This window comes from Pseudopodoces humilis, chromosome 2, assembly GCF_049639895.1.
Source record: "Pseudopodoces humilis isolate 2021_Gansu_Grassland_sample_001 chromosome 2, ASM4963989v1, whole genome shotgun sequence".
NCBI lineage: Eukaryota > Metazoa > Chordata > Aves > Passeriformes > Paridae > Pseudopodoces > Pseudopodoces humilis.
This window is the reverse complement of record NC_142201.1, coordinates 71504106-71521279: the sequence shown is the minus strand read 5'-3', so window position 1 is coordinate 71521279 and position 17174 is coordinate 71504106. Positions and strand designations below refer to the sequence as shown.

The 17174-nt window shown below is 43.2% G+C and overlaps 1 protein-coding gene across 5 annotated transcripts; it reads right to left on the bottom strand.

The window, feature by feature from the left end:
- Window positions 1-4121: 4121 nt before the first annotated feature.
- On the bottom strand, window positions 4122-15532 carry LOC102101687 (gap junction beta-6 protein). Of its 5 annotated transcripts, none has more exons than XM_014256958.2 (3): window positions 15387-15532; window positions 14844-14967; window positions 4122-5948 (listed from the first exon to the last, which is right to left on the bottom strand). In XM_014256958.2, exon 3 carries the CDS (start codon window positions 5924-5926, stop codon window positions 5135-5137), a length of 792 nt encoding a protein of 263 aa, XP_014112433.1. In that variant the 5' UTR covers window positions 5927-5948; window positions 14844-14967; window positions 15387-15532; the 3' UTR covers window positions 4122-5134. The 5 variants fall into 5 exon arrangements, with proteins under 5 accessions (XP_014112433.1, XP_087907399.1, XP_014112401.1 ...); XM_088051273.1 differs by having other exon boundaries at window positions 14888-14967; XM_014256926.2 differs by having other exon boundaries at window positions 14888-14964.
- Between the last annotated feature and the right edge of the window lie 1642 nt (window positions 15533-17174).

Sequence of the window (17174 nt, the reverse complement as noted above, 5' to 3'; positions counted from 1 at the left end):
CAGGCATCATTTACCTGCATTTCTGTAAGGCCTTTGGCACACTCACAATATCCTTCTCTCTGAAATGTAGAGATGGATTTAATAGGTATGCTTTTCAGTAGATGAGGAATAAGTTGGGATGGTTATATCCAAAAAGGAGTGGTCAGTGGTTGAATGTCCCAATAGAGATTGGCAAAAAATTGTGTCCCTCAGGGACCACCTCCATATTTGGACCAGACTGTTTAATATCCCCTTTCCTCTGCCATGGCAGGTGGTTTCAAACCATATGACCTTAAATTTGAGCCACTGAGATTATCTCAGTTGGCTAGAGTACAGTGCTAATAACACCAAGGTGGTGTGTTTGATCCCTATATGGGGCCCTTCACTTAAGAGTTGCACTTCATGGTCCTTGTGGGTCTCTTCCAACTCAGAATATTCTGTAATATCTGCATCAGTGATGTCAGATATACACAGTGGGATCAAGTGAAAACTCAACAAGTTTTCAAATGACACATCTGAGGGACCTGGACAAGCTCAAGAAGTAGGCCCATGGGAACCTCATAAGGTTCAACAAAGATAAATGCAAGGTGCTGCACCTGGGTCAGGGCAACCCTAAGTATCAATAGGATGAAGGGATTGAGAGCAGCCCTGCAGAGGACTTGGTGGTGCTGGTGGGTGAGAGGCTGGCCATGAGCTGTCAGTGTGCACTCCCAGCCCAGACAGCCAAAGGTGTCCTGGGCTGCATCCAGAGCAGCGTGGGCAGCAGGGCCAGGGAGGGGATTCTGACCCGCTGCTCTGCTCAGACCCCACCTGCAGGGCTGCAGCAGCTCCGAAGTTTTCAGAACAGAAAAGTGTGGACCTGTTCTAGTGTGTCCAGAGGAGGGCCACAGAAACAATCAGAGGAATGGAAGGTCTCTCCTGTGAAGACAGGCTGGGAGAATTAAGGTTGTTCAGCCTGGAGAAGGGAAGGCTCCAACAAGACCTCTTTGCAGCCTTTTAGTAGTTAAAAGGGGCTTATAAGAAAGATGTTGATGAACTTTTTAGCAGGCCCACTCACAATAGGACAAGGGCAATGTTTTTAAATTAAAGGAGGGCAGAGTCAGACTTGATAGATTAAAGGATGACATTTTTTACAATGAGGGTGGTGAACCACTGAAACAGGCTGCTCAGAGAGAAGGTGCGTGCCCCATCGCTAGAAAGATTCAGGGTTACAATGGATGGGACTGAGCAACTTGATCTAGATGAAGACACCCCTGCTCATTGCAAGGGTATACTAGATGACCTCTCAAGGTCTTTTCCAACCCAAACTATTCTATGATTCTATGAAATAGATTTATTTCAGCAGGATTATAATACAGCTTTGGCTCAGTAAGGGGAATACAGATAACAGTGGCAACAGAAAAACAATACTAGGCAGTTCGGAGCAGAGGTCTGCCTCATGTTGGCTGTGGCAAAGCTTTCCAGCACATTCTTGCAGGGCAAGGGTGGGTGAGGCACTGGGCTGACACAACATACACCATGGAAAGGGTTGGGGAGCCAAAGTGACTCTAACCTGGCAGCAAAGAGCTCATGGCTGCAGCACCTGGCATAGGGGAGGCAGCTTGAATGTGCAAAAGGAGGAGAGTGGGTTCAGACCATCCCACAGCTGGACTCATGTATTTTAGATCTTTGGCACGCAGGGCTGCTTGGACGGGCCCAGGTCAATAGAAAAACAGAGTCAAAGTTGCAATGGGGCTGAGCTGAGAGGAAGAGAGAAGGATGGAGGAGGGTGTGCAGTGGTGCTGTAATCAAGGGCCACGATGCATAACAGGAATAAAGTCCAGCAGCCAATACTGCTGCACTTGTAGGCCATCAAGGCTCCTGCCTGCGTGAAAGGACAGCAACACAAGAAGGTGGGAGGGGATACAGGGAATTTGCAAGGGAGCTTTTCCAGAGGCTCTGATTAATTGTTTGGCATCAAAACCAATTTAAGCAATCTCTGCCCTAGGCATAACAAAGGAGAAATCACAGGGTGGGGAACTGCAGCAGGGATGGGCAGAGACAACTGAGCCAGCTGCCATCAGAGAAAACAGGCTAAACTACCATGGGAGGATGGTGGTGCCAGTACAGTACAAACTGGTCACCAGTAAGTCAGAGACTTAAAGGGCTGGGGAGACCCTCTCCCAGGCTGCAGGGCAGAAGCAAGAGCAAGCACAGAGAACATCCAGGGATGGGCATGCTTTGCAGTTCAGAGCAGCCCCAACCAGTTTAGGAAGGCACAGGAAGTTGGAAACCAAGAAAAGCAGCTCGGCTTTTCCTTGCAGAAAGGGTTAGCTGTGACCCTACAAAACACAGCCGCCTCCTCTGCTGAGGCCACAATATGCAGCAGGGATATTTCAGAGGAGAGTGTTCATAATGAGGGTACATAGAATGAGAAGAAATATTTCAGCCAAACACATCAGTCACAACTGGTCTTGCCTGCTGAGATGATCAATAGCTTAGTGCTAGTGAAGCCTTGGATCAGCTCCGGCTCTTTGATTTACAGCTGCCCTTGGTGCAGATTGGACAGGGACTGGCACATTTGTTCCCAACCCATCTGGCTGCCAGGACACCAGCAACAGGGCAGTGTTGCCAGACTGCACCTTACCAGGTCCTGCTACAATGCAGGAAATGTTCAGCCAACTGGGATTCATTTACAGCATGGCCACACACAGAGTTGTGCTGGCCTACAAAGGACCGCAGACAACCGATTTCTTCATTGAAACTTTGCCCACTTACCCACGATGAAAAGAAAAACAGTCATGGAACTGATGTTCTAGAAAAAAACTAACTGCTGGACTAGAACTAACTGAAAACTTGTGAGGAGGAAAAGAAAAACCACAGAGAGCTATCATCATAGCCCCATTTGGGGTTTTGCAGGCCTGGATTTTATCATAGACCAAGAAAAACTACCCCTCCTCCATCCGAGGAAAACTTATCTCCCTCAAAGTATTTCACAGGTTTATTGGCATTCAGCATAGGGCTATTTCAAATTGATAACCAAGGAGGTAAGACCCAATCAAGCATAATTGTTAACTGATCTCCATTCATATATGGTATGTGATCCACAGATTTCCTAAATGAAAGTCAAGTCTCAAGGTGTTCTATGAAACACAGTCCTGGAAGAGGAGCAGCTGTGTCTCCACACCCTGGAACCATCACTCTGCTTGTGCCCCGGGGCAGACTGTGGGGTGATCCAGCAAGGTACAGCCTGAGCACCCACCTTCCTGACCCTAAAGGAACTGCTTCTTTAAAACTCAGAGAGAATAAGATACACTAATATACTATAGTTGTGCATACCTTTTCCTCGAGCTTGCTAGTAGACACATCCAGAAGACTAGCAGTAATTTCTTTTCACAACAGTGATTAAAAAAGAAAATGTGCTGTGAAGGCAGGAAAGATCAGGAGTTTGCCAGTGTAAGAGAATAGATAAATGACAGGGCTCAGCTCAGGCCCTCATGCAGGGACAGAGCTGACTCTAGGTATTTTCCCTCTCCCATGGCTTGTCCCTGCTCCCTGTTAGGGTTTTACTAGTCACACATAAAACCACCAACCCACCTAAGCTCTCTTACAACATGAATACACACAGAGCTGTACCAGCACCTGTAAGTGTGATACAACAGCATGAGGAAAACAGCACTCTGCAGTATCTGCTCCTAAGGATACCTGCTCTTTGTTCTGCACCTTGGAAGAATAGCTCCATTATACAAAAACAGTGAGGTTAATCCATTTGTGAAATTGATTATAACAAACAAACAAACCAACCCCCAAAATGTAGCTCTACCGAGGTCAGTGTATCTATGGTGGTAAGAAGTGGCCCAAAACAGGAAGCACACAAGACAATATAGCTGCCTTTCATTGCACCCACCTCTGACTTTCAGGTTCCCCTTCTTTCACAAGCACACCCCTCCCACAGCCACATACTGCCATGCACTCAAGAGTTACCTGTGTATCTCCATTAGAGTATGGACAACAGAGTTAGGGCATCAGTGCCCTGGATGGGAATGAGAGCTGTCTAGGGGTTATGTGCACTTTGGATGTAGAGTCTCTACTTTAAAATGTTTTTCTAAGTTCCTACTTAAAATCTTGCCTAGCATTCACATATAGACTCTCACTTCACTAAGAACAGTTAAAGTGTTTGCCTTTTATTCAGAAGACTTGCTCCATTTCCAGTAATACTTTTCCATGTCCTTGAAACCAGACAGACTCTAGTCTCATAACAGCACCATCAGTCTACTACAAAAAAAGCAAACAAATCAAAACCAAAAAAGTTCCATGATGTGATACAGTATATAAAGAAACAAATACAGCTAATACATTGGAGAAATAAACATCTACATAAACTCAAGTAAGTTGCTATAAAACTGGCAGTATGCAATGAAGAGATTGGTAAGATTACCAGGTCTGCTAGATGTTTAAACAAGCCTACATAGGCTGTAACTATATTCTTGTGCTGTTTTTAGGCATGAGTTTGCACTCAGAATCTAGCTACCTCAATGATCCACACTGGTGGGCTTTCATACAATTCCCCTACAGGCAGCAGCATGTATGCAAGCGCCTCCAGCTACCTGCCCACTCAAGCAGCACTTGCAAAGCTGTGAAGATGTATGTAGCCTATTACTGCCTCTTCTCTATGAATATGATATTACAGGGTTTGTCTGCATATGCCTGGTTAAGAAATAAAACACAGTCAGTTGTGTACTATAACACCTTAAGTAACATATGGAATCTTAGATTTTAGAAAAATATTTTAATAATCAGTTCACAAGTAAAAACTATCGCTATTACAAAACATCTTGTAATACTACAATACCTAGCTTGGAAAGAGTTTTGTTCTTATTGCTGTTGCATTTAGTTTTCAGGAGCTGTGTCAGCATGAAGGTAGCAGTGGGCTTTCCCACTTGTCATAGTCAGCTTGTAAGGGTACTCATAGGAAAGTGCATCTTCCTATTTAATCCTCACACAATTTTCACATGCTTAGGCTGGCTGCCCTGACTTTCCCAGACATGTACATACTTGACATCTGACACTATGCATCAAAATCTCACCCAACTTTGTTTCTTACAACAAATTTCATTTGCAGCCTTTAAATAAAACATTCACTCCAAAAAGAGTGAACATCAGCATTGACACCACTTTAGCTACTTGAAAACCCTATAACTGTGTTCTGGCAGCTATCAGATATTAACTCATTCATTTCATTTTGTTTGGTTTCTTCCTTATTCTCATGGTTGGGTTGCTGTTTCGAATTTCCCGCTTTTTTAGACCTTCTGAGGAAAAACTTTGTCAGTAAGTAACACAATTCAGCCACATTTAAAAGAATGCAAATGCTGGACACAGCAATCATGAAAATGGTGAACACCGTCTTTTCAGTAGGTCGGGAAACAAAGCAGTCTACAGTGTTGGGGCAGGGCCAGGCATTACACTTCATTAAGCGAGGCATTCGGAACCCATCGTACATGAAATAAAACGCGTACATGAAGACGGCTTCAAAGATCAGTCTGAAAAAGATGCTGCTGGTGTACGTCCACCACAAAGAGCCCTCAATACGAAACCTCTGTTTCCTGATTTCCTCTATGTCCTTGAATTCACACTTCTGGTCTCCTTTTCTGAACTGCCTTTTCTTCTCATGCCTCCTGTAAGCCACATGCATGGCCACCAGCAGCGCAGGTGTGGAGACAAAGATCAGCTGCAGGGCCCAGAGTCTGATGTGAGAGATGGGGAAAAAGTGATCATAGCAAACATTTCTGCAGCCAGGCTGAAGCGTGTTGCAGACAAAGTCATCTTGTTCATCTCCCCAGACTCTCTCTGCAGCCACAACCAGGATCATGATACGGAAGATGAAGAGGACTGTGAGCCATATCTTCCCGATACTGGTGGAGTGCTTATTTACACCTCCCAAAATGGTATGCAGAGCTCCCCAATCCATTGTCTTGTTTCAATCCTCTGACCTAAGACAAGACAAGTAAACAAAACTAAGATTAATCAAGACAGGAAACAAATACCAGCAAGCATATAGTTTAAAACAAAGGCAATATCATAATTGTAGCATATTCACTGGATGTGGTAACATTTTGTTGATGCAGTGGGCTTACCTACAACTAGTCATAAATGATAACTTAATCACATATCAGCAGATAATATTTCATACTGGATTACACACATGGCACCACATTCATTTGACTCCTAGGTGTATTTGCCAATGACATGTTAAGTAAGGAAGACGGGAAAGTGATAAACACAGCCTTAAATGAAAAGATACAACTTCTAGTAGCTTGATAACAGTAACAAAATAATAGAAGATATCAATCAAAAGTAAGGTAGATATTATGTTAAAAAATAATGTGTTAAACAGATTTTCTATATAAATCAAGGCAAATTAGTTTATCCTTTTCTTTATAGTGTAATTAATATTTGTACATAACAGTAAAGACAGACCTTGAGTTTAAAAAGTCTGACTGCATTCTTAGTCAAAGCAAACTCTACACTAGCTTGAAGCTAAGAAGGTAAAATTTTGGTCATTATCCATCTCGAGTTGGACACTTTAAATCAATGCTTAAGATTCATACCAAAATTGTTTTTCTTTACACTAACTACAAAAAGGGCCTAGGGTAACTGGATAAAGATTCCTTCATTGTGAATACCTGTCAGGTTGGGCTTTTTTCCCCCCTCACAGCACAGACTTCATTAGTCCTAGATTAGGGGAGACATTTCAGAGGCTGGCAGAATGCTATAGTCAACATTTGAAGAGTTCAGACAAGCCAGAAATAGCTCAGAGACTTTTTCAACAGAATCATATATTTTCCATCAGGTGAGTTTCAAAGTACTATGACTGTAACAAATTAAGGATTTCACTTTTTGGTCTCCTCCGGAACACCACAACTGTCTGGGTTTTCACAGCTTCCGTGAACAGCTTTTCCACAGAGAGCATTCAGACGCATTTCAGCCCATCTCCCCCCAGCCCTCCACTTCAGATGGATTTACAAGTCAGTTTGCAAGCTAACTCTGTATGCAAGAAATTGGCATTTCTTGTGCCTATCAGCCAGGACCCTCTAAGAGTGCTCACAGATCTCTTGGCTCTGAAACTGCTCATGAAGGATTTTATTTCACAACTTTGTTAATTTGTTTGTATCTCAGAGCCCATATTTCTTTGGCATTTACAGCACAAGGCACCAATAAGCAAAATCATTTTTTCAAAGTTGCTTTAAAGACCAGCTACTGGCAAAAAGGTTGTCATATCAATCACAAGATTTTCCTGACTGTGAGCTGGATCACACTCTGTGAGGAAGAAAATGACGACACTATTCTGTAGTTGTCTTCCACGTCACACTCCTATTCTGAGTAATGTCAAAAACCTTCCTGGTTCACAGTGAGTTACATATAGTCAGTAGGCCACATTGAGTATCAGTCAAAGTACACAACAGCTCAGAGAAAATGAGGACACTTAATTGTTACACAACACAATGGGATCTTTTCCTTGAGTTACTGGGATTTAAATGTAATCTCCCTTCACTAGTTCCTTAAATTACATTTCCCTCAGATCCTGCTGGTTGACTGTGTGGGGTTATACTCCAGGAGGTGAAAACTGAGGGGGAGATCCAAGATCTCCTTCAGATTGGAAAGAACTTTTCCTGAGCCTCCTTTAGGATGCACAATCTATATGGGCCATTTCCTCTGTATATGACTGAAACCAGCCCTGAAATAGACTTACCTTGCTATCCTGCTAGGTTACTTTTTCTAAGAATAAAGTCTTTTTTCATTAGCATACTGTTACAGTGTCTCTGTAGGATAACAACCCTATGAGGACACAGGAAAGACCCTTAATACTAAACATATCAGCTGGATTTTTAACTGTTTCCACCCCTTTTTCTGTCGTCTGATTGACGAAAATTCTTTCAGAATTTGCCTTGGCAATTATTGCTGTTTTAAACAGAGAGACAGTTACAACTTTTTAGCATTCTGTTACTATTATACACATGTGGCAATTACACTACCTATAAAATAACACTACAACCAAGTATTACAACTAGAAATACTTATGAACATTTGAAAATAAATCCTGTAGAAGACTGGCACCATGCAAACTGTGATATTACACACACTATCCACCTATCCTGTAACTCTACCAGAGTCCTTACTTTCTTCCCAGTCATTCCATCTTCTCCCTGCCTGTCAACCATCCTCTTAGAGCAAAAAGACTGAAGTGAAACCTGTGTATCTGCTCCTCATAAACCCTGTTTCTTAGCTTCACATCTCATTGCACACCAGTAATGCTACCATTTTGTTATAGCTTAACATGGATTTGTTTCCTCCTCCCTGTGCAGAAGGAGATTCAAAATACAAGTTCACCAGTGTGTAGTTAGCTCAAGAAGCTCCCCTAGTCCTGTTTTCTCTTAAGGTTCTCCTACAGTTCATCTCCTGTGACTTCATGAAGGCATGTTATAAAACAGGTGACTTGTCCATAAATTCTTCCCAGGAGTAGTATGTTTTGGTTGGTTTGGTTTTTTAAAACCTGATCCATTTCATCCATCAGCTTATCAGCACAGACCCACAAATCATCTCAAAAGGACAGCTTCATTAAAAAATAGCAAACAATGAAACCACCACTAAAAGAACCCCAGGTTGCAAATTGCAAAGCATGGGTAAGAATGAGCAGTCAGTGGGAAAGAGGGGTTGGAAAAGCTTTAATGCTGAATATAATAAACACTTCTCTTCATCTGACTTGCTCCATCTACTCTGGGAGAATATTTGCTAGTTAAGTCAAAAAACTGTGCTTCAATTCTAGCAAAGACATACCTGTATCTGGATCAAGAAAGAAGAAAAAGCCACCACACTTCAAAGAGGCAGTCTTTTGCCCAGAGTCTCTTGGTGACATCTCCTCTCCTTTCCAAAAAAGTTGTTCACATCTGCCCAAACATTCCTCCCTTCACCCTTCCCCCATACCTTACCAAATCTTCCAGCTACCTTTTCAGCTCCTCCTGCCACTGCCTACTGAGCAAGTCACCAACCTTTGCTCCTTCTTGCTCACGGCCTCTTGGGCTTGTTTTGATATTCGTAGAGAGTTATATAACTTCTGGACTACTCCAGAGTGCTACAGGCACTGATAAGACACCACTGAAAGCTCACTATCTTCTCCCCGAAAGATGGCACTTCTAAGATTGTAGTGCCATACCCAGGCAGCCTGAATGCCATCCAAATACTTTGGCCACAGTGTTTCCTACTAGCTGGCTTTAAACAGCTAAAAATCTCAATGAGATTTAGAGGATCCAATAAAGGCAATTCAGACACTGCCAAAATGTCCACCACTCTCCAACACACACACAGACACAGTGATCCAAGCAGAATTTAAGTTAGCCAAGTATGGCCCTTCACAGTATTAAAGCCACCAGTGCAGATCACTCCAACTAAACACTCAGTCAGGGCTACCTGCACTGATATGATGGCTCATTTACTCTTTACTCACTCAAAAGCTAGAGCCTTGATCACACATTATCTTTCTTTCAAATACTTGCTTCCCTTTTCACTAGCAAGTAAAATATTAACTGTCTTGCTGACCAAAGGAGAAGAAAGCAGGAAAATTACCCCCCTTTAATGGATTGGTGAGTCCTATTTATATAGAGCCAGTCCAGATACTATTTCTACATGAGCAAATCTTATTCTATGTGAGCAAATCCTGACAAATGCTTACAGAAATAATAGTATGTAGACAGCCAATGACTTCTCTAGTTTGCTGGTACATTTTTGCTGGAACATTACAAGAACACATTAAAGACATGAAAGCTTAGGTGAATTTTGGGGAAAAAATGTAAAGTAGCAATGAGGATAGGGATTGGTTATAAAGGAAGGAACTGGGGAGAACAGAAGATAGCTGAAGTTAGCAAGGTTGAGTAACTAAGCATTTAGAATAATTTCTTACAGGGGAGTGGATTAAATGTTAAATTCTCCTTCACAAAACTTGCAACTGGGCAAGAAAATAAGCTCTTCCAAGCCTCCACATAGATATCTGTTCTACTACCATCAGAACCTTCTGTTTCATTTCAACAATTACAGGACTACAGAGGGATATGGTTGTTACAGTTTACAGTTAAAAACAATCATAAAAGATCACCATGCTTGACTAAAAAGTTAAGTTACAAGGGAAAATTGATCATACAGTTCTGTATGATCACATAACAGCCACATAAGCAGGTGTTTCAGTTGGGGTTTGTTTTTCCTTCTTGTTGGTTTGGGGGTTTTTTCCACTAGTAAGCTAGACAACAGCAAGAGAAGAACTACAGCTTAACTCCTTCTGTAGTTCTCCAGCTTATGGGCAGTATTTTGAGCTCTGTGCTGCCATGGCTGGACTGGAGCTTCTACTTTAAAGCTAGCTCCTGTAAGCCTACATTAAACCGCAATCACAGCACAGTGCATACGCCCAATGAAAATCCTGCAATTCACAACACTAAGGACAATCATCACTGAGCTCCCCTGTTTATGAGTACAGCTGGCTTGTTAACAGACACCATTTTCCTTTGTTATAGATTGTTATACTGGAAAATCATTGCTCACTGGCTAAATCCACAGCTGGAATACAGTGAAGGTGTAAAAACAACAGAAGATATGTCCCTATCACATACATATATGGTACTTGTGCTATAGGATATTATCAAACAAAAAAAAAAGTAGCCATAACCAAGTATTACAATACCTGTTTATACTGCAGGAACATCTAAGAGTGCCATTCAAAAAGAGGCCCACAGACCCCTAATTTATGCATAAATTCAGACTAATATTAAACCATTCTCATCTTCAATTTCGATACAAATTTATTTACTGTACTGGATTTACATAGAAATTTAGAGGGTGTTCACAATGACTCCACTTCTATCAGAATTTTAGTGTACAGTGTACCAGGAGTTTGGTGGGACATTCCATCACTTTCAGCAGTGCCTCTGGATACTGATAAAAGATCAGCTGACTGCCAAGACGAAAGTCACTTTATCCCCATGTGAGAATGTGTTAACCAAGATAATCTTTAAGCAAAAAAGCACTGGTCTCAAGTGTCCCTCCCTGCCCTCCAAGCTGGGGACAAAGGTAGCTCACATACCCAAGAGTAACAGTTTTATGCAAAACTTTTGCCATAGAAAAGCTTCAGAACATCTAAACTAACAGATGCAAAATCATTACCAAAATTATTTTATGACACAACTTAGCACAATAAGTACTGCTGCATGTTGAGGTCCAACATGCATTCAAATGTGCTGCTGAGACAACTTCCCCTTCAGGTGTTGATCTCAACAGCTGCACTAGAACACTGGCTCACAGCGGGGGAGCTGATAACCAGCATCGAGTTGTCCTAGAGCTGCATAATGCCGTGTCATTACTCAGATCTGAGGAACACACTAGTCTGGGTTTCAGCAGTTTTGCATTAACATGCCTCCACCCTGCCAACCTGGCATCTAGTTTACAGCAAGCACTTAATTGCCAGTGTGTAGATTTTGTTTTTCCTATTGCTAAGTTAGTTTTGGTTCTGTACTACAAGAGCAGCAGCACTGCCAAGGCTGAAGCAAGGAAGCTTCTAATAAATACAGATTAACATCTTCCAAAAGACAGCATCCTTTTATTTCACTAGGAAAGGCTGGTACACAGGCTACAGCAAGCACTTGCTAATTTGCTCAGACTTCCTACCTAATTTGTCAGTCTGCCCCATGCCTCAGTTTCCCAGACATTACACTAGAGATAACAAAAATCTCACCATCTCACAGGGCTGTTCTCCTGAAATGCTACACTGCAATTACAAGCTTCAGAAGCTCAATGGACCAAGACAGATAAGTAGCAGCTCAAAGCTAGAAGCACAGAGCTTTAGTTCAATCATCCAGGATATTTCTCACATCTGAAAAAGAACGCAGCTCCCTACATTGCTATAGCTTTAATGCAGAGTTCAAAATGCAAGACAAAGCTTTGAACTTAGGCCTTGGCAACTAAAATCCTTTAACAGGTAGCTTCCAGCTATTTTAAATTTACAGCAGCATATTAAAAGCTTAAAGGAGTATACAGCTGGATGACTCAGGAATACCATCAACTCCTTTCCTAAAAAGCTGAAAAAGATCAAAGGAGCAGCCTAACAACCACAAAAGTCTGTGTAAGTCTCTCTAGTAGCTCTCAAACTTTGTTCTGAACACCTGTCTCCAGATCAGAGTAGAAACTAGAGAGGAGAAGAGTCATGACAGAGGGATTACAGTATATCTGATTTGACACAAGAGCAGGCAAAGACTAATTGGGAACAGGAAACCTCTGACAGTTGCAGGTCTGAACACTGCAATCATTGTTCTTTCCTTCTACTCAAGTTTAGGAAAACAGGAGGCATTCTTTGCTCTAATTAAAACCAGCATGAAATCCAGAGAAGCCCAACAGATTAGGACCCTATTTGTATGTAGTTAAATGTTACTTAAAAATTATGCTACTTAAATATGAAGACCATTTAAGGGTTCAGTTTTTGCCCACAACACCCTTATGACTGTCCCATATTCGTGCCCTCACGCAAGTTTTAAGTAATTTTCAAAGGATGCTTGGAAACATCCATACCTATTTCACCAACCTGCAAGTGTAACTGGAGATTACTATCCTTCAGAACATTCTCTGCACAAAATTCATTCCACTCATACAGAACAGGAAATCAGAGGTCACACTTGAAGGTATAACGAGATGGCACAAGTCCTATTAGAGTTTAGCCTGTCTCAGCCATTTTCCCCTGTAAACCTTTCCTTCAAAGTGTGCTTTAAGCTTCTTTGGAAGAAAGTCAAATTCCCAAGGACCATGTCTCCACTGATACAAGTGTCCTATTTTCCATATCTTAAAGTTTTAGAGATATTGTGCCCCACATCTGATCATCAGAGTAACTTCCTAATGTTACTTTTTATTTTCTTTTTTTAAAGCCTGTTACCTAATTCCTATTTCCATCCTCCTACACCTAGGCAAATGTCTACATCCTCTCTACAAGTCTCTCCTTTCCTCTAAAATTAATAAGGCTGTTTTCTTTCACACACAGAACTCATACCCTTTTGGAAACACTAATTAAACTTATAAACACTATTGTTTTACACTGCACTGCAGCTTTTCCTTGAGCATGTATTTTGTTATTTCATTTATCAAGAGTAAAGTCAAAAGCAACTTTTTTCTTTCTAAAACAGTTACAGGAAGAAATGCAGGTGCGAGATAAGAAATATAATTAGTTTCCACATTCTTTTATCAACTAATAGGAGATGGGCTTCTCTTTTTCCACATTCCTGTTGTTTTGACAGCACATTATCTCACCTCATATATTATCACTTCAAGCTTTTCCTTACACAAACTGGTGTTTAGCCAGGCAAGAGTCACAGTTCTCCTTTCAGATACCTCATCAATCATCATTAAGTAACAATTAAAATCAGCAAGAAACAGAACAAGGGGAAACATCAAAAGAAAAAACAGCTTCAACCCATGCTCCTATTTCATGCAGTGTCTGGGACCACTGATTTAACTGGAACTGTTCACAGGAATCAACTTGCAAAAGCAACCTCTTTACTCACAAATACCCACTGAGGTTATGCAGTGACTGTTATGAGCTTGCACGTATAACTCTAAGTGCTGTTATCTTTCCAGCTACTAAGATAGTCTGCTGTAAATTTTTCAATGCCCAACTACTTTTTTTGCACAAAATAAATGAGGCTGCCCAAACAATCTACCTGGGTTGTGCATCAAGGGATGCAAAACGGCAAAACTGTCAAGAGGCCCCAGAGGCCCAGCTTCAGCAAATTGAGAGAATTAGCCCTGTCAAGACAGAATCAATCTCTCTAGAGAAGCATGCTAATTCATGGGGTTTTACTGTTCCATTTTTAAGCTCTGAGATATGTAATCTTACCAATTATGAGACTGACAATTCTGGGGACCATCTGAAGTCTCCTTCATGTACATATGATACATGCAGAATAGATGTAATCTCATGGCTCTGGAAATGTGCTGAAAAGCCCACCTGGAAATTTACATTACAATGCCTAGTTGACACATGGAGCTACCTCCTTCTTCCAGGCTGAGGCTTGTCCCACCATTGTCTTGTTCTCTAATGCAGATCTAACCCAATCACAAAACATCCTGTTGCCTACTGTCTTTTCTCTAGGGCTCTTCAAAGGATGTATCTGGCAAGTAGAGTTTCCAGGCTGAGACGTGGAGGCCAAGAAACATTAAAAATTACATAACTTCTCAACAAAACCATGGATGAAAATATATTTTATTCCACTTTTGACTCAGTGTACACACGTATCCTGTGGTGATCCCAGATCAAATCCAGACCCAAACCCTCATAGTATTTTATACAGGACACAGCCATTAATCATTAAAGTTATAAAACCTGGATATGTAAGAGCATTCTTATGACAAAAGGCAACTTCCTTCTTGCAACCCTCTGCCTGTTGTCTCAAGAGTCTTTCCAGACTACATGGTGAAAACGAATGGGGTGCAAGAAAAAAAAATAATTTCCTCTGCTGAGAAAAGGGGAGAGATTCTTCAACATGAGAGACGGCAAAAGACACACCCAGTCTAGGAAAACCTGATGACGGAAAAGCCGGTCATGCCCAGAACATGCCCAGCTACTAGCTAGTGCCAGGAACTAAGCAAGCACTCCTGCCCTTACTCCAGCATGTCCTTTGTGATTTATTTAAGGCCATAAGTACTCATTCTTTGTGCGATCTTATCCAGCCCCGATACTCAGAAATACATTTATTTCTGACTCATACCTCATTTCCTATTCTCCCTGTAATTCTAAGGAATGTTTCCAGCGTGTGATCAGACACTTACAGGACCTGTCAGTTTTACTGATGCAAGCTGTTTACCTTCCCGCAGCTCTCTTCACATCTGTAGGCGTATCGCAAATTACCTGTAATTGCAGGAGCCTTGATTTTGCTTAGTGTCGTAGCTGGCCGTACGTACTTCACATAACGCGCTTACAGAGAGCTGCTGGGAGACGAATAAAGATTTCGCTGTAAGTTAAACGCGTAACCAACAGAGACACCAGCATTCCCAAACAAAACTGCTCGCAGGGTTGAGAGCACTCCCCGTGACGCTGAAGCCAGGGACGGGAAGCGGAGAGCGCCCATGACGAGCAGGGTAAATCCTGCCGGAGCAGGGTAAATCCTGCCGGAGCAGGGTAAATCCTGCCGGAGCAGGGTGGGCAGCGCACACGGCGGCTCCGCGCCCGGCCCCGCTCCCTCCCCGGCGGGCAGCGCCACCAGAGCTCCCGGCTGCGCTACCGCGGCCCCGGCCCCGCGCTGGAGCGCAACAAGTGCGGCCTCAGCTGCCCGCTGGGACCTGCCCGGGGGCACCTGCCCGGCCGCACCCCTTCCTGCCTTCCCTCCTTTCCCTGCCGCGCCCCTCACCTGCCTCAGCGGCGGCCGCTGCTGAGGGGCGCTTAGCCCGCCGGGGGCCCCCGGCACCTCGGCCGGGCTGCGCCGATGAGCGTGGCTCCGCCGGTGACTGTGGAGCGGGCGGCCGTAGCCTCGCCGCCCCGGAGCTTTAAGGTCCCTCCCCGTTTACCTGCCGCTGCTTTTAACCCGCCCCTCGCCCTCGCCCGCCCCCGCCCGCGCCCCGCTCCTCCGGCCGCCTGCTGAGGCGGCGGTGGGAGCCCGGGGCGGGGCCCGCCGCCCGTCCCCGCCGAGGGGCCTGTGGCCAGCGGGGCTGCCGAGGTGAGGAGGAAAGAGCCAAAATAAGGGCTAGGAAGGGCTTGTGTCTGCCCCGGGGCCTCTTCCCGCCGCGAAGGGGCTCCTTTGGGGTTGCAGGGGGAGACCCTGAGGGGAAGGGAGATCAAGGTAAGAGCAGATACTGGGTTTTTTCAGGGGAAATGCCTATCTATTTAAGATAACAGGGTCGTTTTCCCACATTGAGGAATCCAGGTATTCAGAAGGGCCTTGGGACAAAAAAAAGCCGGGTCTTTTCTCTGGGAAATCATTAAAAGAGCTACTGGCCAAACACAGAGGGAAGAGCCAGTAGTTTCTGGCTTTTTGAGGTTTGTTTTCCAAGTGCGATTGAAATGCTACAGCAGTGCCCTGGGGACTCACAGGCTTTCACGAAGCTGTGCGTCTTTGCCAGAGAAAAGACCTATTTTGGAAAGTTTTCTGTTTCCAAGGAATACAGTTGCTGAGGGAAAAATTCACTTTAGGTTCAAAAATCCCTGCCCAAAACTATGTACCCTCTTTTGCACACAGGCACATCAAACTCAGTAAATGGTTTGTAACCTCTTAACTAAATTTCTGAAGAAAGCGTACACCACAACTGGTCAAACAGGACATTTGCTCAGACTTTGGGTGAAAAACTCATGCGTTTGTGCATCTTTGGTGGACTCAAATGATAAATGATTTCCAACAAAATTCTACTGCCTTGTCTTTCCACCTTCTAGAATACGAATAATCCCCAGGAAAATATTTAGCAAAAATCGGGTACTTGATTTTTATTTCATATTCAGGTAGAAGAGGTAGGACTGTTTAGCACAAACATTCTAATACTTGAAAGATAAATCATTAGCAGCTGTGGTTTAAACGTTAGCCTCTCTCTCTCTACTGTTCATCTTTCCTCACACCTTTTCTTACCCTTGCAGTTAGATCTATGGAACCTGTACATTAGGACCGTAGGAAAATGTGTGTTTGAAGAGATCTAAGGAGGCTTGTAATCCAACCTATTGGTCAAAGCTGGATCAGCTCTGGGACCCTTCATTAGTTATACCCTATCCAGTGGGAACCATGGGAAATTGGTTCACTGCAGCAGCTGTAGGACAAGGCCCAAGGCACATGATGTGATGCTGAGCTAGATGTGCAATAAATACTTGTGGGCTGAGTTTACCTGTGCTCGCTGACTTCTGTGGGAGTTGTGTGTTCAGATGACGTTCAAGGTCCCTGTGAATGGCGTGCGTGAGGAAGGGAGGTGGCTCTGGGCCTGGCCATGCATCTGCACTTTGCAAAAGGGAAAGCCTATCTCCTAATGGAGGAAAAGCTTTATAAGGGACATCTGGAACAGTTGTTATCTCTCCACTCACCTTCCAGTTTGATTCAATGAACTTGAAAAAGTGAAATGTATCATTTTAAGGTCCAAAATGTATTAAACATTGATTATATTTACTTGCAGCAGAGGATTTTAAATTTTGTGCTGTTTTTTCAAGCCTGTGTTTGCCACCA